At 37.2% G+C, this 27,700-nt stretch overlaps 1 protein-coding gene across 2 annotated transcripts in view; it reads right to left on the reverse strand.

Annotated features, from left to right (window-relative positions):
• Positions 1-6,951: 6,951 nt before the first annotated feature.
• gnaz (guanine nucleotide binding protein (G protein), alpha z polypeptide) overlaps positions 6,952-27,700 on the reverse strand; it is a 41,445-nt gene continuing 20,696 nt past the window's right edge. For both annotated transcript variants that reach the window (XM_007567041.2, XM_016679281.1), the window contains exons 2-3: positions 22,937-24,256; positions 6,952-9,561 (exon numbers count right to left, since the gene is read on the reverse strand). In XM_007567041.2, coding sequence (XP_007567103.1) covers positions 9,217-9,561; positions 22,937-23,659 — 1,068 coding nt within the window. In that variant the 5' untranslated portion in view covers positions 23,660-24,256 and the 3' untranslated portion in view covers positions 6,952-9,216. The remainder of the gene's footprint in view (positions 9,562-22,936; positions 24,257-27,700) is intronic.

Below are 27,700 nucleotides of genomic sequence, written 5' to 3' on the forward strand. Positions count from 1 at the left end.
TCTGTCAACCTCTAAGCACCTAAAATGTGTTATGGGATACAGTAATTGCTACAGTCTAGACACAAATTACTTCTCTTATAGACGGCCAAATTAAGAAAAAGGAAACAGGCTGCATGTTCCCAAACAGCACTTAGGGTAAATATTGCAATTCAGTACAGAGTACGTCTTAGGAAACCACAGTGACATGGGACTTTGCAAGTGTTTACCTAGAAAAACAACGTGGTGGAACGAGTGTGGACATCGCTTTTTTTTTTTTTTAAGTACGTTTGCAAGTTATAGTAAAATACATTAGAACTTCTCTTCTGACGAAACACACTCAAAATCAATTTCCCATATTTGATTTAGGTGGTTATGAATGTTAGTCTTACGCATTTAATGATATTTGAAATATTTACCTTCAAGAAATGATCATACAATAAACAATGGCAATGATTAAAAGAAAAATAGTTGCTAGGGTTGGAATTTATTGTGGATTAAACGTGTCGTTGTCTAGACTTGTGGTTAAAAGAAACGGGCCTCTGTTTTGCATCGTATTTGTGAAGGAAGACGAGGAGTGCCTGTTAGAAATTATTAGACATTCCTTCATGATCTAAAAAGTGAGAAAAAAGATGTAAAAAGCATGTCTTAGTTCTATTTAAAATGAAAACAGGTGCCACGAATAGGGCGCTGTGTGACATTTAGCATCTTCTCATCGTCTTCCTGGAGACTATCTCACCAGGTCGCTCGCCCCTTTTGGCTGACGTCTTCGTTGGCGTGTTGTGCTTGACGGCAAAATGCTTTTCCACCAGCGGGGCTAAGATGAAGATTTGTTTTTAAAGTGGTTTCATATCCCACAATGCTCCTGCGACCCAGGAGCAAAAACTGTCCAGACTCTGCAGGGTTGCTGTAATTTCAGCGACTTAGAATGTAATCGCATACTCAGCATATTCAGGTAGAATATTAACAACACTTCATGGGGGATCAAGGTCTTCTTAAAAAAAAAAAAAATCTTGAACACGGGAAGTGTCTTTGTAGCACCTTCTGGTGTTCAAAAGATCAACCTTCCTCAAGAGAGGTTGAGTGCTGGCTGAAAGCTTACTTCCTGCTTTCTTTTACCAGAGAAGATTGCTTGAGCAGCTTTTTGCACTATTACTGCCAAAAACGGCTAAAGCTCTACATACGACTTTTAAATCTACTTACAATATCAAAGGGTGGAACTGTATTTAGATGCAAACTATGAGACTAACACTGAGGATATAAAGACAATGAGAAATGCAGCCTGAATTTAGCTCATGTAGAAGTCAGCCTGTAAATTTAAATATTTCAAGAAAGTAACAAAAGATATCTCTCACTATTTTGAACATTTAGGAAACAGATATAATTTAACTATCCTACCTGACCTAGAACAGAAAGAACTTTAGACAGAATTAAAGGCACAGTGTTCTGTAAAATGTTCTTCTTTCAGCTGTGCACCAGGTTACAATGTTATTCCTCAATCAAAAACATACCTGGAGTGTTGCCTTGATTCTTTCATACGAATCGGAGCTGCAGTTTCGCAGCTCCCACCTCACAGAGCAGCACGTCCCCCACTCAGCTCCTTCAGACTAGCCAGCAGCAATTAGCAAACGCCTCGTGGAACTGCGCGCCTGACGAGCTTGTTACTCAAGCTGCTTCTCAGTGCAATGACAGAAAAAAATGTTGTTGAAAGATTAATAGAGGAGGGACATTGTGATGACTACCTGAGAGTCAGAAAAAGCAGGAGTTTTAACAAGACTTGACTTTTATGCCCTAAGCTTTAAATTTTAAATGCAGGACAGATATATAATAGTGTGAATGAGTGACTTATGTCCAGTTTCATCAATTTGTGAATTTGACTAAAGGATATCTTCATGTTTATTATATTTTCTTTTAAATCAAACCATGCTGCTTTCTGAACTTTAGCAATCAACCCAAAAATTAACTCAAAAACAAGGCAACATTAACATTTTAAAAAGTTCTGCCTTTAAAATTCATTTTAGCATAACATCTTAAATATCCTTTTTACTAAAAAAAGGACAGAAACTGAATTATGTGTATCTATGAATTTTCTTAAACAACTACTTTCACTCAATTGTCTTTTAATACTTTTTTTTTATTTTAAAGTAAGTTAGAGACATTATTGCTTTATTGCCTAATTAAAGTATTAGAATTTGAACACTTATCTAATGTGAATTCTGTAAAAGTTACTTGTCTGGACTGTGCATGGGGAAGTTTTCTGAACTGGTCAAAAAATGGCTGTGAGAGGAAACAGAGACTGTCTCAGATTGAACGGATGGTTTGCAGCCAGATGTGACCGATCTGGAAAAGTATCAAATCGACTGCATTGGTCCCGGACACGGAGTCGGTTCAAGAGGGCAGATGTTAAGTCTTTTCATTTTATTTTCAAAGACGTAATTTAAAAATAGTTCTGGAGCAGATAGTAGGCTCACGCTGCAGGGGTCAGCGGGGGGGAAGCAAGTCAAGTTTGGGCTGAAAGGCCTGGAGGATGAGTTTCGGCCGTCATCACTCTTTCTGTGACGCGAACAGATGAGGGCAGAGTGGTAAGATCAGTCTCTGTGGGTCAGAAGCAGAAGACTGGATTCATGGGAGATTTGCCGGCAGATAGGAGTGGAGATAGGAGGAGATGAGGTACTAAACTGCTTACAAGAAAGCCAGACGTGGAATTTTTATCCAGCAAGCCTGAAGGGCTGTCTGTTCGATTCTCATGAAAGTTTTAAACCCAGAGAGCAGGTGGGGGGCAGATAGGGGAGAAAATCTGCAGGAGGGAGGGATAAAGAGCGCAGAAAGGGATGTGAATGAACAGGATAGAGAGTTGAGCTGAGGACAGAAGCAAGCAGGGGGAATATGAAGCAGTGGGAACGCTGTCCAGAAAAAGTCTGAAAAAGAGCTGCTGAGGGAAATGGAAAGAAGCAGGTGAAGCTGCAGCAGTAAGGCGTTTTTTTTTTTTTTAAACACATTTCTCTGTTTTCTAACAAGAAAAATGTGTGGAACATCCAGGAGGCCTGCATAGGGCTTCCAGGGATTACATTCTGCACCGTTTCAAAGCCAAGAACTTCTGTTGGTGCCATTAGGTTGGATTTTAGAAATACATTCCATTCTTCTCCTGCTTGGACGTCTTACTGTCAATGTAACATGAGAGTGACTCTCCAACCTTCATCAACAAACCTTTAATTTGTACTTTTAATATCTAACAAGTCCAAAGTTTATGTATTTTTAATGATATTATTAGATAAAGAGTGGCAGAGGAATCTTCTTTCATTTTTCCTCTGTTTTATCTTTTCAGTCACTTTTCAGATCATTAAACAAATTTTAGAACAAGAGAAAATATAAAAAGCATTTTTCATATCAATATTTAACTTATTTAGGGGATAAGTTATCTAAACCAGACTGGCCCAATGTGCAAATATAACTGGTGGAGGAAGAACAACAGTCTAGTCCTGAGTTCAGGATCTAAACAACTCGCCATGATAGACGGAGCCATAAAGTTTGCTCCATACTTAATAAAATCTTGAAGGAGAAAGTCCAGCTATCTGCCCTTGACTTGAGCTCAAGGAGACTTGGCTCATGTGCCACGACAGTGATCTAAAACACACCGGCAGGTCCGCCTCCCAGTGGCTCCAAAAACAGAGAGAAGGCTGTGGGGTGGCCTAGTAAAAGTCTGGAGTCAAATCCAATTAAAATCCTATTTAATGACCTCAAATAGGCCACCTATGCTCAAAAACTCTCCAGTGTGATTTAGTTATTTAATTAAAAACAATTCTGCTAAGACGGGGAGAAAACTCCCACAGTTTAAAGACTCATTAGTTATTAGATTTAGGGAGCAGATACTTTTTCACACAGAGCCTCGTTGATTCTGAGCATTTCCCTTTAATAAATAAAATTGTCCTTCAGAAAATCCACTTTGCTCTGACAGATGTTAAAACTGATGATCTAGAAAAATAGAAGTGTGACAAAACACAGTTTTTTTTTCCACACGTTTGTATGCTAATTTTTATTCTTTCCAATATTATCTGAGAATCGGTTCAACAATGTGCTGAATGCGCTACAGCTATCAACAAATCAATAGCTGTGACTATTAGAAGAAATTTATTAAATATTTAATGTAAAATTCTCTTTATGAAAACAACATTTTAAGCCTTTTCCACCTTAGACACGGCTTGCTGCTCCCGTGGGTTGAACATGGTATAAAATAGTGTGATAGAGTGATAAAGCACTATGAGAGGGCGACATTATTAAATTCTTCAGGCCGCCCCAGCTGTCCGGATTGCGCTCACAATCTAACAATTCCTCTGATTTACAGCGTTGTAAGAAAAATGTCTCGCCGCCATCAAGAGCAACAAACCTGTTACTGGGAAAACATACTGGTCCCAAACTGCTATAAATTCAAATGTAAGTAATAAAATCTATTTTTGTGGTACTTTATTTATTTATTTGCAGATAAAAAGATAAATTTCAACATACAATGGACATTCTTTGTGTTTTTTTTTTTTTTTTTTCAGAATTGGTCAGGCAGTTGATTATTTTATTATAGGAACAAGGCTTACATTAACCATGCTGGCGTATTATATAAATACCTCTCTGTGACAAAAAAATAAATAAAAATTGTTGACTATACTCCATTGTTTTATGGAGCTTACTCCTAATTTCTTTGAACTAATAAATTAAAAACATTGTCCTTTGAGTTTCTTTTTTGCATCCATTTTGTAGCTCTGTGGCTTTTATAGCCGCCCCCGGCCCTGACCACATGATGGTCACAAGGCACAATTTCTGCAGAAAAAGAAAACAACAAAAAAAACACATTCTCGTACTCTTATTTTCTCATCAGCAAGCTATATTTATGTTCACCCCTCAGAAAAATTCCCACTCTCTTGAATCAATCCCAGAAAGAGCACTTGTGACCGAGAGTTGCTCTTGACATATAAAAGTTGAGCAACTTGCCAACAGATAACGTCCAAATTAAAGGGATGAGAGAGTTTGGTGAAGGCTTGTGCGATCTGTGCTGTCACCTGTGTGCTGTAAGCCGCGTTTAAGCAGGAAAATTGTCACATGGACGTTAATGAAGAGCACCAAATTAGTCACGAATGCGAACCTTTAAATGGTTTGATCAAAGTAGACTATTTACACACACTCTACAATTACTGGAGCTCAAGGTGAAAAAGGAAAACGGCAAAACGGCTTAAAATAAACGAGTCTTCTTTCATTTTCTCAACGTCCTTCATAGGATAAACTTGAAACCTCGCGCTGCACAGCTTGTACCAATTCTAGTTGTTTTAAACTTTATAAATCTTGTTTTGGGGCTGGAAGATAGGGAAGCTGATGGCACCATTACCTTAAAGTCCCGCTCTTTCTGCATGCAGTGGGTTTCTCACTGGGTAGTCCAAAACGATGACTAGTAGGTTAGTTAGCCTCTCTTAAATTAGGTATGCATGTGTGCACTGTAAAATATCCGAGCCGCATTTAGTTGTGTCTACTGTCTTCTATTCTTTAAGTCAAATAAATTTAGTGAGTTTTAGATTTTGAACCTAAATGTGTGAGTTTTTGAAAGATAATTGTGTTAACTTTTTATTAATCCTATCAAACCTCCCAGAGCTGAATAAACCAGAGTTTTTAGGTCAGCTCTTAAAAACACTGAAAAAAGAAAAAGACTGGAGTGGGAACTATTTCCCAGTGTGCTTCGCAGCATGTTTTTGTGTCCTGTGTTGCACCGTGTGTGAGATGGAAATGTGTTACATTGATCTGACTCTTGTGTGTTATTAAGGCAACTGTTTATTTCAATGCAACTTGAGGATAATGTGCTGTTGACAGTAAATGTTTTTGAACAGAATCCATTGTGATGTTTAATACAATCCATTGTCAGATCAGAAATCTTAACATTTTAAAGTATTTAAAGTAAAATAAGTAGTTATTTTTCATTTAATAATGTGAGTGAAAATAATAAAGAAGTGTGTGCTCTTTATCAAGGTCAGGGCAGTTTTCTTTACTTGCACAAATTATTTGGTTTAAATTGCAGCGTTACTTTAATTAAAAGTCACAATTCAAGATTAATTAATTTAAAAAACAATGTTTAGACAAGTTGTGTCTTTTAGTTAAATCAACTTCACGAACTTTAATTTCTGAGTTGAAACCATGACAAATGTCTTGCTGACTTTGATTGCATTTTCAAGGCAGCAGGTGGACTTTCATTTTCAAATTAAACCACCTTCAAATGTTTTATCGTGTGTGTGTGTGTGTGTGTGTGTGTGTGTGTGTGTGTGCGTGTGTGTGCGTGTGTGTATCTTTCCCATGTCAAAGAGTAGCTAAGAGAAACATGCCTCTGTCACACACAGTGTCCGTCTTCCAGGGAAGAAGGATGCAATACATAAAAACAATGATTCCTCAATATTATTTCCCTCCACTGAGTGAATGTGCGCACATTGAAAGCTGGATTTATTTATTGTTTTTATTTCCAGTGTAAGATTAAGTTACTGCAAATTTCCACATTTAGTCCTTCTTCTTCTCATGCAGAGGTTTGTAGACGTTCTAAATAAACTCTAATTTATGTCTTGTGAGGTTTAGAAAGAGCGTGGTCTGTGAACAGGCAGACCCGTTGGGTCAGCGAGAGTTTATACACTAATTAGAGCGGAATCCTGTCATCCCACCACACAGAGGCCAAGTTCATTCAGGAGTAATTTAATTGCATACTTCATGCCCAAAGTTTTCTTGCTCCAATGGCTACATTGTACGCAGAGGACCCCCTCGCCACCACCTTTTATACGACGAGTTTGGAGGTTGCAAACTGTTTTTATGCATAATTACAGTGAAACAGGAACACTTAGACAAAAATCACCCAAGAAACACATTCACTACACCATAGAAATTTGCATAAGTTGTTTTTATTCATACTTATCGTCCTTTTATATTTCTTATCTCGTTTTTTTGTTTAATTTTTTTTTGTTTGTTTTTTTTTAGATTTTTGTTGAAGTGGACATCCTGTAAAGCCAAGCTCGAAGCCCTTGGCTGAGTTGTTCTCTGAGCTGAAAAGATAGAGGGAAGAGTGGAGAGGCATCTTCCTCTTCTGTCTCTCGCTCTCTCTTTATGTCACGGACAGTATCCCAACTCAACCTTTATTTTCACTTGTTTGAACAAAGAGTGTACCTTACAGTATATTTACATCATAGCGACTGACAATTTCCACTTAGATAACGTAAGGAAGATTGAACTTTCAAGATTTCTTTTATGATTTAAATTCTTGTTCTTCTTTGATCCACTTTGTCCTCACATAATGACCTTAAAGAGAGTGTTTTCTTGTCATTACATCATTGTAATCTTCTTGGTCATCAACATAACATTTTTATATTCATATATCTCTTTTTCAATAGATTCCTCTCTGAGAACTGTACAATCGTACACAGTGTTTGACTTTTATATATATTTTTTGGGAATATATTATTTAAACCCGAGGAAAAAAAAGAAACATAATCCCAAAGAAAATACATATTAGTATCCCAAAGTAACAAAATCATGCATGTTTTAATGTATTTCCCATAAAAACAAAATGAAAAAAAAGAAAAGAAAAAGAAAAGTATGGGATCTGGTTTTATTTACAAACTGATCTTGGCACGGTTTTTGTTGTCTCTTGCTGGACTCTTGGAATGGTCATAAACACGATTTTTACTTTTCTGAGTGTGACATACCTCAGGAATTTTAAGTCAGTGACCTGCTATAAAGAGCAAGTATGAAAGACTTTTTTTTATTTTTAAAGCACATAAATATTGAAGAAAGATGAGGCAGGAAAAAGAAGGACATAAGAGGGTCAACCAGAGGAAAGAACAGAAATAAGGTGCCTTGCAAAATGTGTTTTTACCTCCTGCGTTTCACTTTTTTTTTTTTCCACTTACAGCCACAGTTGTGTGTTATTAGGATTTTGTTTGACAAAGCAAGACAAAGTAGTGCCCAATAATGTTGGTGGTTCTCAAATTTTACAAACCGACTTCTGAAAAGTGTGACTTGGATTCATATTCACCCTATTTACTCTGATGCCACTAAATAAAATTGCTAAAGTAATTTAACTTCTTAGGCCATTTGAACCAGTTTCAGTGATTTGTAATTCACAGTGTTCTGCTAACATGTCCTACTTTAACTTACATATAAAATGTTTAATATTTTAGGACCAGCTGACTATGTGAGAATGAAATGTCAATGGCTGTCTGATAATTATTAGCTGAACTGATTAGTAGAATAAGAAATCTCTGACTAATGGGATTAAATTAAACAATTGTGTATTGCATTCATTACTTGAATGACTTCTTATCTTACTCTATTTAACTTGGAGGCATCCAAGATAATGGGGCTGAACACATAAAGTTGAAAACCAAGAATCATTTTTCTCAATTATGCACTGCTCTGTGCTGATCCGTCACTCAAAAACATAATGACATACATTTGAAGTTTGTGGTTGCAATGTGACAAAAAAAGTTGAAAAGTTCAAGAGGCAGCTGAACTTTTGCAAGGCACTGCTGTGTGCTGAAAACAAGTTTCACCTATTTTATTTTTTGTTTTTGTTTTAGGTCGTGGCAGTTTCCTTTTTGACAGCAATCCTGTGACATCATATCAACTTTTGTTCCCCTTCAGAAACACAGATCAAAGGGGAACGCCTCATCAGGTACACTCGCTGTATCCTATATGTGAAGACTGCCCCCCTCCCACAGCCCCCCACCCAAAGAAACAGCATTGATTTGTCAAGATTATATATCATAACGCAGCATTAATTGACTCAGGCAAATAATAGAAAGGGGGAAAAGAAACTGCCAGTACACACTTTGGATCTCACCCTTAGGTTTGACAAGAGTAATCTTGAATTTTCCAGTGTCACTCTGTCAAAGGAGAGTTGACCCAAATACCTTGTGTGTGAACAAACCATAAAGATGTTTGTGTGTGTTTATGTGTGGTGTCTCTGCATACTTAAATTCAGTGCAAACACATAGGGTAAAAACTCCCACCTCAACCACGGCCCGGCAGCTCTGTTGACTCAACAGCATTGTCCAACCCGACCGACTTAACACAGATTTTTATCTCCAGTTCTCTCCTGCAAAATCCTCGAAAGCAGACAGACTAACACATTGCCCTCCGGTGGGGGGGGGGGCAAACTGCTTCTGAGCTGCCTGCATTTCTCCCGCTGCAAAAACCCACCTGAACCCACCTCCCATCCAATGTCAGGTCCTAGCATAGCCCAATATACTTGAGATTGTTCTGGATGATCACGTCCGTGACGGCATCGAACACAAACTGGATGTTGCTGGTGTCGGTGGCACAGGTGAAGTGCGAATAGATCTCCTTGGTCTCCTTGTTGCGGTTGAGGTCCTCGAACTGCCGCTGCACGTAGACGGCCGCCTCTTCGTAGGTGTTCTGGCCTTTGTAGTCTGGGAAGCACACTGTCAAGGGAATGCGTTTAATCTTCTCAGCCAGCAAGTCCTTCTTGTTGAGGAAGAGAATGAGCGATGTGTTGGTGAACCAGTTGTTGTTGCAGATGGAGTCGAACAGACGCAAGCTCTCGGCCATGCGGCTCTGTGTGGGCACAGAAACACGAAACCTTAAGAACAAGGGAAAGGCAAGTTTCATAGCTAAATCAAGTTTCTGTTCTAATCGACACGGTTTGTAATCTTCAGTGGGTTTTAACAAAATCAGACACAAAAGGCTTCAACAGAGTGTTGGGATGATAACAAAAAGAAAACAGCCTCGCACGTCAGAGACATCTGCTTAACCAACCAAATGTACAAATCGCCTGTTGTGTCAACAGAGATTTAAGACCAAGATAAACCAAGGCCTCAGGTTGAACTCTCATTCTCTCCTGTGAAACAGTCAATTACATCTTTAAGCACATTCTGCATGTCCTGTATTGTGAAATGATCAGCTAAAGAGGACGTGTTATTTAATATTTTCACAGCTGATGCTGTGAAGCAGATAACCTGAATGGACTGTGTGAACAGAAGATAAAAAGAGAAAGGTTCATCTTCATAGAGCCTATGTGCAGTTTTATTTTTGTAAAAATAAGTTTGAATGTACATGTTCATGACACCTGCAAATATTACTTAGGAGCTTTAAAATTAACAACAGTGTTTTGTTGTTGTTTTTTTTATCTGAGGAACTTTAAGTGACCACAGTTCAATGCTGCATTACTAAGCAACTTTGTTTTAGGACAAACTAAAAATGACATTGAAAGTTATTGAATTAACTTTTGCTTTCAGTCTAAACAGCATAGAAATGTGGTTGAGCCTACAAGTTAAAAAGTAAAACTTGCTTTTTTTTTCTGGGCTACATAAGGACTAGGTTCAGTCATTCTCAGATGGTTGTAAAAAAATACCTGATATCAAGAGTAGGATGCTTTTTACCTTTACCTTAAATCTTTAATCCAACATATTAAGCATATTAAGCAACCTTTTATTCCTGCTATAAATTCTCTCGGTGAAAAAAAATAAAAGTGCACAAAATAAAAAGGAAGAAAACACTTCAGATTTTTTTTTTCCATTCTTTGATTTTCGTTTGGACCTTTATGTGAATTACTGATATAACACAAGTTCTAACTTTACATTATTTCTATTTGGGTTTTTGCAGCCAAGCAGCTCCAGGCATTAACGACGCACAGCTATAAACTATTACAAATATGAAATTAGTAGTTTGTTTTGTTGCAGCCAAAGAGATAGCTAAGTATATCATTTTGTATTTTAAAAGCATCTCATTCTGCTATTCTACATATTTGTGGAGGATCACAATGCAGGGAGAAAAGCATCGCCAAAAGGAGTTACATGTAGAAAAATAGCTAAGATGGCCTATCAACTTGGATGTGTGATTGTGATGAAGTATAATTTCCTGCACAAAAGGTTTTAATTGGTCCTTTCCCAGTCAACAAGCCAAATTCATCTCCATTTTCAGATCCTGTGCAGCTCTTACCCTTTTGTGATTTGATTGGCAGTAGACCGCAATCGTTGATTGGCCAGTGGATCTACGTCACTGGACGAGCGAGGACGGTCGTTACAGACTCCTCAAACAACAACATTTTAACCACCGTCATCAGTCCGCAAGATGGCAAGCTGCAAGCTGCAAACTGATAATTCCACGGTCAGATCTTGAGGTCAAAGTCTTTTTATCAATTGTGGCAGAAGAGTTCACACCGCATCAGCTGGACAGAGCAACCCACAAAGGGAAAAATATCAAGAAATTTCTGAGAAACTGGCTGAACAACATGTGCAAAGTGACATCACTGGTGCGTCGACCACCTCCTGAGCACACACTTTCCCACATATAGAGAGGAGCACTCTGCCAATGGAGACACACCCAACTTGACTGGAACCCCCTAAGTTTTCTTAATACTCTGTGTTTGCTATGTGAGCTATTAGCTATAAACAATTTTGACACATTTCCATGTCTCTCTCATTTGATTCAATAAGCAACCAAATAGTTTGCAGAGGCAAACAGATTCCCACGTCTATCGTGGAGTATTTTAACCCTACGATCTGTCGGTTGTGTGGGAGCATGCATACATGCACGCCTTGGGGAGAATCTGTGCGTCCTGCACTCATGTGATGTTGAATGTATAAGAGAAAACAGAAGAATAGAAAGTTGATCTGTTCATGGCAGCTGCTGGCATGTGGCGACTAGCCAGCAGCTTGTGACTGGGAAGATGTCAGATGGAGGACTGCTGTTTTGAAAGGTTACAGAAACAACATGCTCTAAGCAAATCACAAGATCTGCACTGCTTGGAAAAAAAAAGTGGAAAGAAAGAGAGATGCTGATTATTCAATGGCGTAAGCGCAATATTTTTGGACTGAAGGAAAATGATACAATTTTGAGAAAACAGGTGAGCGAAACCTTTACATATGTATCAGAAAACTAAATTACAGAAGACACTGAAGGCTGAGAAGACAAATGTAATGACAACACAGCTTTATAATGAATTCTCTGAGGTTTGCATACATCTCACCTGCTACAGAAGTCTTAACTCCTGTTGCATAAATCCAGATTTTTTTAGCCTTAGAGGCTAACAGCTAATGTGATACTGTATATCCCAATACAAAGTGGACATCTATGACTTTCAAACAACACTAGTCTCAAGATGTAACTGTGGTTTACGCAAATGATTTTCTGAAACCTTAAAACATTTAAAATAGATAAAAAGATTGAATCTAGATTGCATACTTTTGCTCACACTGATCACTCAAAATGCTTCCAAGCTAAAGTCTTATTCACTAAGCTGCACGTACTATAAATGTCATCTGAAAACTCTAAATATTTGCTTGCCTGTCTCTTTGTTTCTGATGTTGAATCTGGTTCATGTCTACTGAGCAACATGCTGGTAGAATGCTGTCAGGAAAGAAAGTTGATGTTTATTACACCGGTAGGATCTTCAACCCAAATACCCAACGATCAGTTGCTCCTTGTTGTTATTAACATCTCAGGTTCTTGCAGTCCACAACGAATATTTTAAAGGCTAGGACATAAAACTTCATATTCTCCGTCTTCCTGTAGTAGATTTGCTTTTGCACCTATTCACAAATATATTTTCCCCATGTAAGGAAAATTTTGAATAACTTGAATTCTTCTAGGACATTTTAGGTCGTTTTAGTTCTTTCAAAACTGTGGAAACTGCGGACTGGGCCCTAAACATTGTGTACAGCACAAAATGCTGTCGGGCTGCTTGACCTCGCTCTTCCTCTTTCCTGGGTGTCAAAACATGACTGCAACTGCTTTGGGACTACAGCAGGAGACAGCCAGCTGAGCCCAGGGAGGCTCTCGTCTCTTCTGCCGGCCACTTCACACTTGTGCTGAAAGATTTCTTAATGGGGAGTGCAAGGAAAAGGTTAGCTGGGGGAAGGCAGGAGTTCTAATGCTTGCAGCTCCTCCTTTCTTTGTTTCAAACACCAACAACTGATGCAGACTGGCTCATGTACAAAAGCACAGGCAAACGCAGTGGATTAAATTAGGTCTAAGTATTAATGAGGAGGTCCACCACAATGTCCCTGCTTTGTTTCCATAAATGAAAAAAAAAAAAAAAGTTTAAACGTGTGGCCACACCAGCATGATTCATCGAGGTTCATTTTCACGGTGCCTTATGAGGCCAGGCCTCTTTGCATTTAGCAGCAAACTCGTTGTACCTGAGAGCTGCATTATTTAGGATTTGCCATCTTTCTTCTGCCCCCTTTATTAAATTAGTAATGTCTCAACATGCGGCAGCCACACTGCAGAACCCAGAGATGAAATCACACGAAATTTTAAATCAGAATTATTTTCAAAGTATTTATTTATTTTTTATAAAATCTAATCTTTTTGTCTGACATTTGCATGTTTACGGTTCCGCTGAGACTTACAGACAATAATCCTCTGAGCCGTGCATGTGCCTTACCTTGATTTGGGATTGCATAAGAGGAAGGTCATGACATCTCCTCTAAAGGACAAACTAATAAAAGATTATGGAGGATGACAGACAAAATGTACCGAGATAGCTTTGTAGGTGAAAGCAATGACATGAGACCTGTAATGCTGTTTTTTGGGGTGGTTTTTTTAGCTTCTGTATAATAAATAAACTTCCAGGTGCATTTTATCAATATTTAAGATTCTGAATGAAGCAAACTTTTTTGAAGGATTGGCATGAAAAATTCAAGGCTAGATTCTGGATTCACTGAGCTGAGTATTTGTTTTCTAAACTCATTAGAAGATATTATTACTGATCATTGTCTAATGTGACAGATGAATTGCTAAAATAAGCAAAGCATTAGCGATAGAGAATTGATCCTGCAGCCAGGGCTAATATTTGCCAAACAGAAAATCACAACCTTGCTTTTTTTTATTTTATTTTTATTTCACAGACACTAAATTCACAGCAGGTTTGCAGAATCAGCTGTTGCTTATAAACCTCTACATTCATGATGCCACACCCATGAAGCACTTTCACAGATTCATGCACACATATGCATGCACATGCAGTCTTCATCCCTTTTTTTCTTTTCCCTTTTTCATCCTCCCCTACCTCATCGCAGCTCACTGTCAACAGCGCTAGGATTAGGAGCATTTGACTGGCCTGTTTCTTAGCAACAGTAACCATGGCATCCAATTCATTATGAAGACAGGGATGGGACAGGGAAAATGCATCAGGGAATGAGCTGATGGGTAAATGTACTATAATTATTATGGAGCGTTTTCTTTCTTGTGTGACTTTGTGCGTTTCAGCTGAACTGGTGTCGTTTACAGACAGAGGGATGCTGTTTTCCGTGTGTGTCTCCACACGTCTCCATGTCTCCAGCTTTGAAGGATGTGGTCATTACAGAGACTGCTGGCCAAAGCAAGGCAATGATGTTAAATGACTTTTTTTTTTCCCCCCCATCAAAACTGTTCCAGTGCTAAACCAGGGTTGGTTCTAATATCAGCTTTAAAATGGTATGGAAAAAAGTACATCTCAAGTCAAGTGAAGACATGAATTTTCAAAGTCCAAAATTAAGGGACACAGTTCCAGAGTCAAGTCAAATCAGGAAACTTTGAATTTCAAGTTTTAAGTAAGTAATTTGTCCAAATATGTAATTTAATTCAGTGATTCTTGAGAATAGGGACAAAACAGGTCCTATAGATAAAGCACAAAATTTGAATAAAATATACAACAAATATAATTTTTTCAAATATCTGACTAAACTAACCTGGTCATGTGAGCACAACAATATATATTTTCCTGGGGTTTGCTGAATTTTTTTTTAATTTTAAACATGGTAGTCGGTGGATGATGCCTGTAAAAGCCCTTGTCCCGGAGCATAGCTCAATACATCATAGTAGTTTAAAACAATTACACAAATACTAAAATTATACATTATGACAATTAAGTATAAGTAGTCATATGAATAATTATAAAAGTTTCAATAAATTGAATTAAAAATAATTTTTAGATATCTTCCAACTCCGTTGAAATTTGTCCCTAGTTTTTGTCAACACCGTCAGACATGAAAAGTACGGAAGCGCATTTCTATCACGCAGGAAAAAAAATTTTTCGATCGCTATCTCGTTATAACGAGTTACGTATCTCGTTAAAACGAGATACGTAACTCATTAAAACGAGATACGTATCTCGTTATAACAAGATAGCGATCGAAAATTTTTTTTTACTGCGTGATAGAAATGCGCTTCCGTAGGTAAAGAATGTAAAAAAAAAAAAAAAAAAATCAGGCGTTATTGGGGGGCACCAGAATTTCTGAGGACCCCATGATTTCTTCCTTTCTCTTCCTTTGCTAAGAGGGCTAGTTAGCTCTGGTTAGCTTATGTTATTCTTTAGATTTTTCTTCTGTTTTATTCCTAAATTGTTTGTCACAACCATGATGTGTCAACTCCATAACTGACAATTTACAAAACTTTGATGAAATTTTGTGAAATAAAAGCTTAATTTTAGTAAACTGTAAAGATTTCATGGGCTTGATGAGCTACAATATGGCCTCCTTCAGAATAACATTATATAAATTGAGGTAGTTTGGCATTTCGTCAACTCCGTCAGATGTCAGGTTTTTGTGACTCTTTCAGTGAAAATGTTGTCAAATCTCACTTAAATGTGCAATTAATTCATTTTAATACATTTTGCATAAATTGCATTACTTCACATGTACCAAGTTTTTCATTTTATTCACTAGTTTGTCACCACCTTCAGTTCTGTCAACTCCGTCATGCACTGTCAACTCCGTCAGATGGACTTTTTGTTGTTTTTTGTTTTAAAAATCATTTTATATTTATTTTTATCAGATGGTGATGACAAAGTTCTGGGTCAGGTCGAATGTAATTTTTTTTTTAAATGTTGCAACTGGGAGCCTGCAACTTAGCATCTTTACATTTCCAAAACATTATTTGTCATATTTCAATACATAAGGTTGAGAAATAATAATAAAAAAATATATATGGGAAAATTAAAACCCATTTTGTCCCTATTCTCAAGAATCACTGAATTACAAAGCAGTAGTAAGTTATTATATTGTAAGTTTTATAATTATACATTAATTTGTTATTAAGAATCAATAATGTCATTATTTTCATGTATTTTTTGTTTGCTGGAGCATCCAGTAAGATACAGTACAATGAAACTATCAGAAAATCAAGGCATATGTTGTTGTTTTATAGTAAATATTAACTCAAACAAGCGGAGAGTGACCCATAAAATAGATTTCAAAGCAAAACAAAAAGAAACAAACCTGCTTCTGCAATATCACAACAAATCTTCAGAAAAACAAACTCTGGATATTCAAAAATATCCTGAGTTTGTGAACTAAGTTGTATTTTTTCTTAGTTGTGTTAGATCTGGGGGTTATCACAACTATTACAGCATTGCATATGTAAACAATTTTTATGATGTTTATTTCTCTTCACTCCAAATTGTTCTTTTTAGCATATTAGTGTGTAAACTTCAAGTATTACATTGATAGAACATCTTGATTTATAAAATTTTTAAGAAAACATCTGTCGGTAATCCCCATTTGACATAATGCAAATTTGATCATTTTTAAACTTAATTTAATTACTTAATTTTAAAACACAAAGTGCACTTTATGTTAGAGCACTGTGCGGTGGGTCCAACAAACACAAGGCCTGCATATTTGCTGCGGCTCTGACTTCACGTTCAAATGTCGAACATGAAGCCAAGCAACTCACAACAGCTACAAGCAACAAACATTACAGTCTACATGCTTGCAATTAAGAATCCGTTCCGATGCACCTGCTACTGTCTGGAATTAAGATGTCAGTGAATCTGCCTCAGCATCCATGTGCAGAGTTATCTGGGTGATGCAGCAATGCATCCTCTCTGCCTCCCGTTATTTTCATCCAACTTTGTGTACACCTGTTTGATAGGGCTGGTAGAGCAACAGCTAAAATAATTAGAATATTGTGTCAATACTAGAACCTGGGCTTCCACTGTGCTTCAACAGGTTGTTCATTTCCATATTATGCCATATCAATGCAGTATTTCATGCAAAATTTAGAGCACAAAAATGAACATGCTTTTCAGTAACTTGACATTTCGATTTAAAGCATCCCTTTTTATAAATTTTATGTAATATTTCCATTTTCTGGGACTGGATTTGGGTTTTTCATTATTTTTAAGTGATGATTGTTAAAACTACAGCAAACACAGGGTGGGAACATTTCACTCTGTGATGAATCTATGAGTTTCCCCTTTTTAAGAGTGACAAGTATTTAGCTTATTCACAACATTCACTTTTTTGATTATGCCTAAGAAAAGCATTTAAGCAACATGCCAGAGATTCATCATGTGTGTTGCAGCAACAGATTGATAAATATTTGCAAATTGCCAGAAGCGTGCAGCAGGCTGGTTTGTACAGCTACATTGCAGCAGACCTTCTGTTTGGTGCAAGTATTTTCTAAATAAATGGTTCAAGTCCAAGTGAAGTCATTGGTGTGAATGTTCAAGTCAAGTCCCAATCCCTTTGTGATTTTACCCAGTTGAATCTAAAGCCATTAAATCTGAGTCCACACCTCAGATTTAATGGCAGAGTTTTGCCATTTCATCCTGTGACCTAAAACGTCTCTTTCGGTAAATCTTTGATTCTCCCTTTCTTCTCACCACCAACATTTCTGTAGAGCATCAAAGTGCAAGAAGAAGCTGCAAAAATCTGATTGTTTTTATGCTATGCCAACAAACAGATGTGTTAATATCACTTGTCAGAATTACAAAAACAGTTTTAAGCATAAGTTAGTGTTCGTGATCACTTAAAGTAAAAACAGGGATTTCTGATTGCTGATTGCTCAAGATGGGGATCAATACTATGATTGGAGCAACAAATCCAGGTTAAAACAGGATGCAAAAAAACTATTTGTTTATAAGCAAAGATGCAAATGGGGTTTAATGTTGGCTTTTGTTAATGTGGCTTCATTTAGTACAAAAAGATGTTCAAATACAAGAAACAGTCAGGTTTGAGGCACTACCTTGGGAAGCCAATAAAGATATCTATTATGTTTAATAAACACCAGTTAAAGGCTGGGGTTGATGTGGTTATTTTTTCTATTAGACTCAGCATATCTTCTGTTTTGTTCATTGAAATTAACTTCAAAGCATGTTGGGTTCAAAGGCTGATTTAACTTGAAATTTGAGAGAAAGAAAGAAAGAAAGAAGGAAACTAGTCAGCATCATTTCCAGTAAAAAGCCGATGAGTCACATCTTATCTGAAATGAGACCTTTGACTTTGATACACATTTCATTTTCTTTTGTTTTTTACAGATTTTGATTTCACATGAATAAAGGGGGATTTTTTTAACGAATTGGTGCAAGCTCTTCTTTACATTTCGAGGTGTTATTAAATTTTTTTTTTTCCTCATAACTATGACTAATGTGATAAAATTTGGCCAAGTAAGTTTTAACCTAAGTAGAGCAATCTGCATTTCTTTGGAATATGTGTCAATATTGACCAACATTCAATATGTGACATTTGATAACACCGCCACTGCAAATGTACTTCTACTTTTAATTTTGTGTCCATACTTTAGGTGTTGAAAGCTCTTGAAAATGTTATGTTCTAGTTTTTTTTGTTGCAAAGTAAAGATATTTGATTATGGCTTAAATTCATCGTTCAGCAAAAAATGGAATGAAAAAAATAAAAAGGCATTTGTTGAAAAGTGTAGAAAATATAAGACATCTCTGCTCCACCTTAATAGATGAGAAGAAGGCGGAGAACCTCAGGCCCCAACATGATGAAACATCCCTCCAAACTTTAGAAAAGACAAATGACTGAAGAAATAATGTTGCATTCATGCACAGAGTGCTGCTAGCCTTGCACATCTGTCTCTGACTGTTTGTGTTGGGTTCAGGTTAATAGCATGTGCAGATTGATTCTTACAAACTTCTAGCTAATAACCTCATACATCTACCCCTAACTGTTTGTACCAGTAATTTGAAAAAGAAAAAAAAAAATCACAGTATCATCCTTTCTACATAACTTAAGGATAATTATTGATCATCTGATGTCTGCAATTTGATTGTGTTTAACATTAAATATGAAAGAATGAAAAATTGGACAAAGTTACAGAATTTTGATGTTTTTAAAAAAAGTTAAATTAATTTATTGCATTTTACTGAAACACTGATTCTTTCTCGCTGTAATAAAATATTCAAAAACATTGGAATTTTAAAATGGCACACTTCTGCGTCATGTAGTTGCTGTTGTGTTTTATTTAAAATCGTCTTTAAATAAAAGTTTAGAGAAAAGGTTGCAGGTACATCCATGGTCCTTAACAAATCTGCTGGGTGTTCATATCTGTCTGTCTCATTCTTAAATGAGCTGAAGGAAAATATGGGTCATCTTCTTTGAAGTATGTTTCTGAGGAAAGCATTTTACTTGTCAGCCAACTGTGTCCATGAAACATAACCAATAAGTAGATTCTCTCTGGTAGATCCTTTTTTTTTCCATCAGTAATTTTGTTAATTGACACCTTCACCTAACAAAAACTGAGCTAGGTGACACACTTAAGCTGATAAACCTGCATAATTTACAAGATGAAGCTTAGCTCCCTCACCAAAATACATCTGATTACTGAGGTGTTGCTTAATGCAGCTGCTTCACTTAATAAGTGGGTTCTGTAAGAAGTTGTGCTCGTCCCGAAAGCAAATGGTAGCATGAAATACCAACAAGACCTCTCCAAAACAAATGAGAGACTCTTGGGTTTTAGCTAACAGGCGTCTTTTTGTCATTCACCTTTGTGCAAAAGTTGTTTTTTTTCTCGTCTCGCGCTAGTTAACTCCCGTTGCTACATGCCGCCTGTACAATCTGCTAATTCTCACAGGTACAACCTCACACTTTGTTCTGTGAACTCAATTAACACCATCCTGCATTTTCTCCTCAGACTTTATTTTTAACCTATAAAACTAATTGATTTCATGTTCCAGCCTGGCACAGCCAGTGCACATTTTACTTTATCAGAGTAACCCGTAAGTTATCAGGCCAGTTTGGTATTCAGCAAGGACGACGTTTCAGCTGCACTTCGAGCTATTTCCAGACTCAATCAGGGTAAAGCCTGGATGTTACAGTTGCCTGTAAGGACTGAACTGTAATTGTGACACTGGAAAATGAAAAAAAAAGTAAGTATCATGGTTGTAATTCCTCAGAAAAAGTGGTGTTAGTCTTTCAATTTCACTGGGATGCGATATCTGTCCAACTATTCTCAAACACCCGGATAAGAAGAACAGGATGGTTATGGGAAATAATTTAGATTCCACAACTGTTTTAAAATAGCATCCTCTGCTAAGATAACAAGGTAAAGTTAAAGCATTTAATAATCTATGTGCGTTTTACAATCATGAAAAGCAACCCTGGCACATTCCTACTAAAAATAACTTTTGATAAAGACAATAGAGTTATAAAAAGGTATCTAGGTTGTTTATTGAACTACACCAGAACAAATGAATGGATTGTACAGGAGTGTATTTTTAAAGAAAAGAATGAGATGGTTTTGTATATTCTGCAGGTCTGTTTTTGGAAAATGTAAAAACTGCTGTGTGTCTACTGAACTCTAAAATTAGTGTCAAACACAGTGATGCATTTGATAAATTTGTAAAACCATTTTTTTTAAAATCTGCATTACAAACCTTGCTTTAGAGCCTGAGGCAAGAGCAATGCAGTACCACTTAAAAGTTTTTAGAGTCTAGACATGGTGAAGATGATTTGTAGTTCAAAGTGTCAGCAGAGTTTGTGGTACCAAACAAATTGGTCTGAGTATGTCAGAAATTGCCAATTTACTTGGAGTTTCACACGAAAGCACTCTCGTAGGTTAACGAAGACAAAGAGGAAATGCCCAGTGAGTGGTAAATCTTTGGATGGAAATGCCTTGCTAATGTCTGAGGCGAATGGGCAAATAGGCAATTAACTTAAATTTCCAATAATCGACTGTCACAGCGAGGGTTTGCTAAGACAAATCAGACAATATCAAATTTAAGACGTTGCCTGGACTGATTATTTTCGGTTTCAGCTACATTTTTCGCTTATGGTCGTTACGGTGTGTTCCAGTTACCTCTGAAATCAGAAGTCAGAGTTATGTTTGACAGGCAGGGAAATCAGTGAAATGCACCCTAAGTTGTCGATTGGTTTGCATTTAGCATTAAATTAAATCAATTAAAAACTGGGTCAAACACTGCATATGATATTTTTTCATAACATGGAGATGCATGTTATGAAAACATGTATCTCCATGATACATGTGTTGCATGGTTTCTTTGACTCATATTGGCAAAAATGTTTAAATGTTGAATAATTTTAAAGTTAAGTCACAAGTAGACAAATTGTACTTTTAATGCTAAACTTATCCATTAAAAGTTTGTTGGCTTATTTGTTTACTTCTGTTTTCGTGAGGTTTTTTTTTTTTTCCCTGTTTGAAATCAGTCAAAAGAAGCTTAGAAATTGTTTTATTTCTATCATACCATACCTTTACTGAACTTGTTTAGCATTACATCTCAAATTCCTCATAAAGATTGGTTGTCTCATCCTAATCCTGTAGCCACAGCTAACATTATTTACTGTATTTTTGGGTACCAGCCTGTTTCACAGGACAGGGAATTTTCTTCTGGGAAATGTGTTGCTGCCTCTTGATACTGAGACACAATGCTCCAAGTGTTTCTCTTCACATGACTGCAGTATGCAAAAGAGCTTGACTGTCATGCTTTTTCTTGTTGCTTTAACTTACATATTCATAATGTACTGAGTTGGATGTACATTTTTAAGTGAATAGTTATCATGATACAGAGATCCATTATGTTTAATGTGATGCTTGCTTGCTGTCGTAGTTTAAGCATTGTTAAGGTTTAGCAAACTTATATGCTCATTTAATTGTAAAGAAATTTATGAGCTGATTTTTATGTGAAGTTATTGCACTTACAAATTAAACTTAAAGCAAAGATAATCAAATTTTGAACACAATTGTCTAAGAGTCAATGAAAAATCTGAAAGTCATTTTGAAAATAAAGCAAATTAGCTTGAAATATGCAATATAAAAATCCTACAAGAGGCAGAAAATAGTACTGAACAGAAAAAGTCTGTGTGTCCCCATGTATCAACGTGACCACAGCAGGGCTGCTTGTATTGTGAAAGGGGATCTACAGAGAGGAAGTGACACAGACAAACGCCTGTGTCCTCTGCTTTCTTCTCAGAAATATGAAATGATTTGTTCTACATATTAGTTGTTTGCCACTGAGAACATTTAGCTCTTTTCAAAGTGCAAATTAATTTTCTAGTGTGTTTCAGTGATTTAAGGACATTAGAAAAAGTGGACATTAAATCAAGTGATATAAATTATTTAGTTTTATATGAAAATGTGCGACAAATGCTTTCTAGAGAAAAGAGTCACAGTAACAATGACAACTATGCTTGGAGAAGTCAAGATGGACCTTTTTATTTTAGGTCTTTAGTTTGCGCTTCTTTTACTACTGGAGATACCGGGGCATTGGTCAAAGTAGATGAAGTTTATAAACTTGACTGCTAAGGGTGTTGAAATTTGGAGAGAGAAAAATGTTCTAACAGGACAAACACATTAAAGTTGCTTTTTGAATGGAAAAAGCAGGCTAGGATCAAGATTCTTTGCAGAAACTAAATATATGTGGACAATGTTCGAATGTCTTGTCTGTGCCAGAGCAAACCATTTAGACTGATTCTACCAATGTTGCCACAAATGGTGTGAAAAAATCCAACTAATAGGCCCAGAAGCTTATTGACGACTACAAAAACATGTAGCTGCCGTGTAATGTGCAAAGACACATTTAACAAAATATTAGTTGGGGTGAATGTGTTATGGTTTGAACCTCTACATGTAATTATGAGCATGAGTGGGTTAGAGAAAACCGACAGCAACTTTAAACATGTGAGGAGTGAATGACAAACATCTGACTACAATTGGGTAAGTGTCCCAAAACAGAAATGTTCCTTACCGTCTGGTTGTCCTCGTAGAGTTTTAGATCATAGCCACTCAGCTCAACACAGAATATGATTGCAGTCACGCCCTCAAAACAGTGAATCCACTTCTTCCTCTCCGAACGCTGTCCACCCACATCCACCATCTTAAAAGTGAGCTCCTTGAAGGTGAACTTGTTCTCCACGATGCCTGTGGTCATGTCGCGGGAGCGCAGGATGTCCTCCACAGTGGGGATGTACTCGGGTGCGGAGATGCGGTCCAGGTCGTTTAGGTAGTAGGCGGTGTTGTCCTCTAAGTGGTACTCGTTGGAGCGCTGAAAGCACTCCTGGACCCCTGCGTCTGCCCACAGACGTTTCATCACCCCCAGCAGCTCTGGGGTGATCTCCCCTTTGCTCTCAGCCGGCCCCGTGAGGGCAAAGAGTTGAACGGCGTCGTAGGCGCGATCGGGATTGTGAAAGTCAATCTTAAGGGTGGTGAGGGCTCGGATTATGCGGGTGAGAGAGTCGATGGCGTTGTAGAGGATGAGAGGCTTGTACTCCTTGCAGGCTTCCAGGTTGAAGCCACCACTGTGAATGATTTTCATCTGCTTAACAATGGTGCTCTTTCCGGAGTTGCTGGTGCCCAGCAGGAGAAGCTTGATCTCACGGCGTTGCCGCTGACTCTCTGAGCGCAGATGGCGGTCGATCCGCCTGGAGCGCCGAGCCGCTTCCTTCTCCTCCGAGCTCTGACGGCATCCCATGGTCCTCCACCACGTCGTTAGCACAAAGGAACTCGTGCTGCCTCTGGATGGGGAAGCAAATTATGATGAAGAAGTGGATCAATAGGAGGCGGTGGTGGCGGCGGTGGAGGAGCTGGAGACTATTTCTGTAAGAGTGCAAAGGATTCAGGGAAGAATCCAGACAAGAAATCAGTGATAACACGAGACAGCAAAGGGACCACACGCAGGAGTGACTCAGGAGTATTTCATTCTTTTTCTTCAGGGGCAGTCTGTGAGTTCTGTGTAGGCAGAACCCAGACTTGTGGGATGCCCACACAGTCCCTGGCCCTGAGGTTTGACTGCCTGCTGAAGCCAACAGAGCTGGGGTTCATAGCAGGGACTCCCCCTGAGGAAAAGCACTGGTGAAAGACTGGGGAAAGGTTATTGTATGTCAGCAGAGAAAATAATTGGACTTGATGCTCGTGAATATGAAATCCCAGTCACTCTCCTCCCACATGGCTCTTGTGCCGTGTTGTAACCATGCACCTCCGTTCGATATTTAGCCAGTTTTGTTTGATCCAGGTGATGAAAACTTTTCCTCCTCTTCTTCTGTTAGATTTTTCCCAGAGGACAGGAAGCCTGTCAACACATAACATGGAGAAAAAGATTTTATACTTTCAGTTTCAAGCAGTTTTCTAATTAGTAAATTCAGCGTAGAAGGAATAGTCAAACACTTCAGGAAATCTGAGTTTCATCCTGAAAGTGTATTGTACTTTACAATGCCCTGATTTCAAAATTACATTTGTGAAACTAAAACTAAAACATAGAATGTTTTGACAATCTGCTGAAACAGAAATGTCACATAATCACATGCCAGGAATTTTCTATGCATTGCAATTTTATGCTTGTGTTAAGGCATATCTGCTTCATTTTCCTCCTTTCTCTTCAGGCTTAAAAACAAGGCTGGATGGACTCAATGTGATGTCACTTCCTTCTCATACGGAGACACACTTCTGCTGGCGGAAGAGCCGACAGCTGAATAGGAGTCGATGCAAATTGTTGGGTTTTTAGTACAATAAAAGTCTCAAAGTATCAAACAGTTGTGTTTTATAAGTTGAATATGACATAGCTTCAAGTCACCGATTTGCAAAGTAAAACTTTATATGAATGTGACTTGTCATGGACGTAGAATATGACTTTACTTTAATGTTTTTAATATGAAAATCAATAAACAGAAGCAAAAATCATAAAAAAAAAATTCAACTTGTCTGTCATGCCATTCAAGCACCTAAAAACATATTTGTGTCCAGTTTTATACTTTTATTGCTCCAAACTCCGTCTGTTTAAACTCCCTGTAGAACACTCTGTCGTAAAGGATAAAATTGTTTCTACATTACAAACAGTATTTTGCACATTTTTAAGTTGAGATTACCATTAAAACCATATTCTCGACAAGTGACACTGCTATTAGAAAACTCCAAATTGTTATCTTTGTCTTTCCAACACACAAAATCACACAAGAGTAGTAAAAGTATAGCAACAACCCTTTAACTCCCAAAGATCACAGAGCATTAAAAGTAGCTGCTTTTTGGATCTTTTACCTGCACAAGGGAAGCTTTTGAAAAAGGTTTTGTCCTCGCTTCATGTAGGAGAAAAACACAGAAGCACTCCTCTCTTTCCAGCGTCAAATACTAAGTAAAAACTCAGTCAGATGTTTGCACTCTTGGTCTGGTTTGTTTGTTTACCTTGTTACTAGCTTGCCAAATTCTTTCAACTCTCAGCATTGTATCTGGTCATGTACTTAAAGCCAACTGTAACTTCACGGAGATGGTAAATATTAACGAAACTGACCTATTGAAAATAGAATAAACATAATGAAAAAACCTCCCTGCTGATCTAAAAAAAAACAAAAAAAAACACTAGTACTAAACAAACCATAGATTAGTTGTGTCTGGTTGGGAAAGGCTGGAGGAAGAATGGAGGCCGATCTCCAGCAGCATAATTTTAGCTCATCATCTTCTCAACATGACATTAGCAAGGCTTTTAGCTCCACCGATCATGCAGATCACGCTAACATGACCACATCTGAAAAATAACTCAAAACACAAGATAAAAACCAAGTTGCTGAAGCAAATTATGTCTACTGACACAAATAGCAACAGCAACAATTAGCAGTCGCCTCATTTCTTACAAAGTAAAAATGTGGAAAACCATAAAACAAATCCTATGATGTGATTATATTCATTGTTATATCGGACCATTAATGCTCTTGAACTCTGTTTAAAATCCTTTTCTCACCGCACTTCTATAGAAACCCAGAAAATGAATATTTATGCTTTGTTTAATTTGTTCAGTCCTTAAGGTTAGATTATTTTGTTCCAAGATTTAATGCTAACAGAAAATCTGAGGAGCTTAAATTGAGAGATATTAACCAGTAGGAAAGTTACTGATCAGAAAACTTGTCATACAGTTTGCTGTTTATTCAGAAAGCTCCATAACATGAGTACATCGGGCCCCACTTCCTGTATTGGAAAAAACTATGCCAGTACCATGCAAAGTTCCTCCAGTGGAAACACATCTGTGGTTAGAGCTTGTGCTTCACACTACTGACTTGTGATGTTGTCATCTTACAACAAAAACATTCAGCATGAAGCTATAATCCCACTTTTATTTAGTCATCTTCCTTTATTGAAGTCACATATTATTGCTGGTTTTGCACAGATTATGGCCTTAACATTCAACATGTCTCTTAAGCTCTTTTTACAATAATTAACATCAATGGCCTCAATTTAATTTTTTTATCATGGAAAAACAAAACCTCTACATTGATGTCTCTCATAAAATAATCAATCCAAATTATACTTAGAGAGTCACTGTGCATGAGCTAAGACATTATTTTATGTATAACATTGACAACACAATCAGTTTGTATAATAAAACGTTCTGCAAATGTACACAATATGGGTTAATTAATCTGGAAATACTTTTCTGCATATTTAACCATACTGAATAAAAACCAAGTATTCTTACTACAGGATTTATATACTGGATATTAAGTTTAATATTGCTTTTTGTTATCCATCCTGTATTGTCGATAACAAAAAAAAGTTTTACACTGCTGTAAGACATTGTACCTTAAATATTAATCAGCAACTTGACCTACATATCGAGACATTTTCCTCAAAAATGGCGTGTCAGACAGTTCCTTTTAGAAATAAGTGAGTTGCAATCTGATGTCTGAAACTTATTCTGTGGCCAGACGCTCTGTTTACTGGTGGGTGAGAACTCGCCACAGAGGAACAGTGGTTGCAGGGCTGGAAATGCACGCCAACCTTTAGGGGTTGTTGTTGCACGCAGCTACTTAGAAACAGTTTTGCAGCCATCAAGTATTAAATACAAACAAGTGCTAGAGGGGTCTAAAAATTTTAATGCCAAGTCTTGCTTTCCTTTTATTTATCTGGTAGTTTTAATTTAAAAATATTTTTTTCATCAATAAGTAACATAATATTTATTTAAATTAGCAATAATATTGCTGTCAGTCAGATTTATCTTGTAAGAGTAAGCATTAGGCCTATGGCACAAAAGAAACAAGTGTAGTTATTTTTTGTTAGATCATTTTACAAGGGTTATATTAATTTTAGTAAGACTTATCTACTCAGTCTTCAGAAAAAGTAGGAAAGACAAACATGCCAAAAATGCAGCAGTCACCCAAAAAGCTAACCTTTTATAAGTAGCAGATAATGAAACCATCTTGTTGACCAAGTGCCTGTTAATTTCTGTTGTAGTTCTGAAATTCTGAAAGAATTTCAAGGATGATTTAATTAAAATATCCAAATAAGCGCCATAAAATAAAAAGCTTTTCCTCTAATTGAATGTTTGTGATGAGATTACAAAAGAGGTGCTTACTAGTCAGGTGCTTACTGACTTGCGCTCATTCCTCTAATGCTATTATCTGAGCAGCGCCTCTTGTGAATTCTTCAGCTGCAGTTCTGCTTTCACAGATCTAAACCAGAGAAGAGATTAGTTAACCATGTCGACTCCTTCAGCACCAACATGCAATCGCATGAAGCCTCGTATGTTCGA

Source organism: Poecilia formosa, unplaced genomic scaffold (assembly GCF_000485575.1).
Source record: "Poecilia formosa unplaced genomic scaffold, Poecilia_formosa-5.1.2 Scaffold6, whole genome shotgun sequence".
NCBI lineage: Eukaryota > Metazoa > Chordata > Actinopteri > Cyprinodontiformes > Poeciliidae > Poecilia > Poecilia formosa.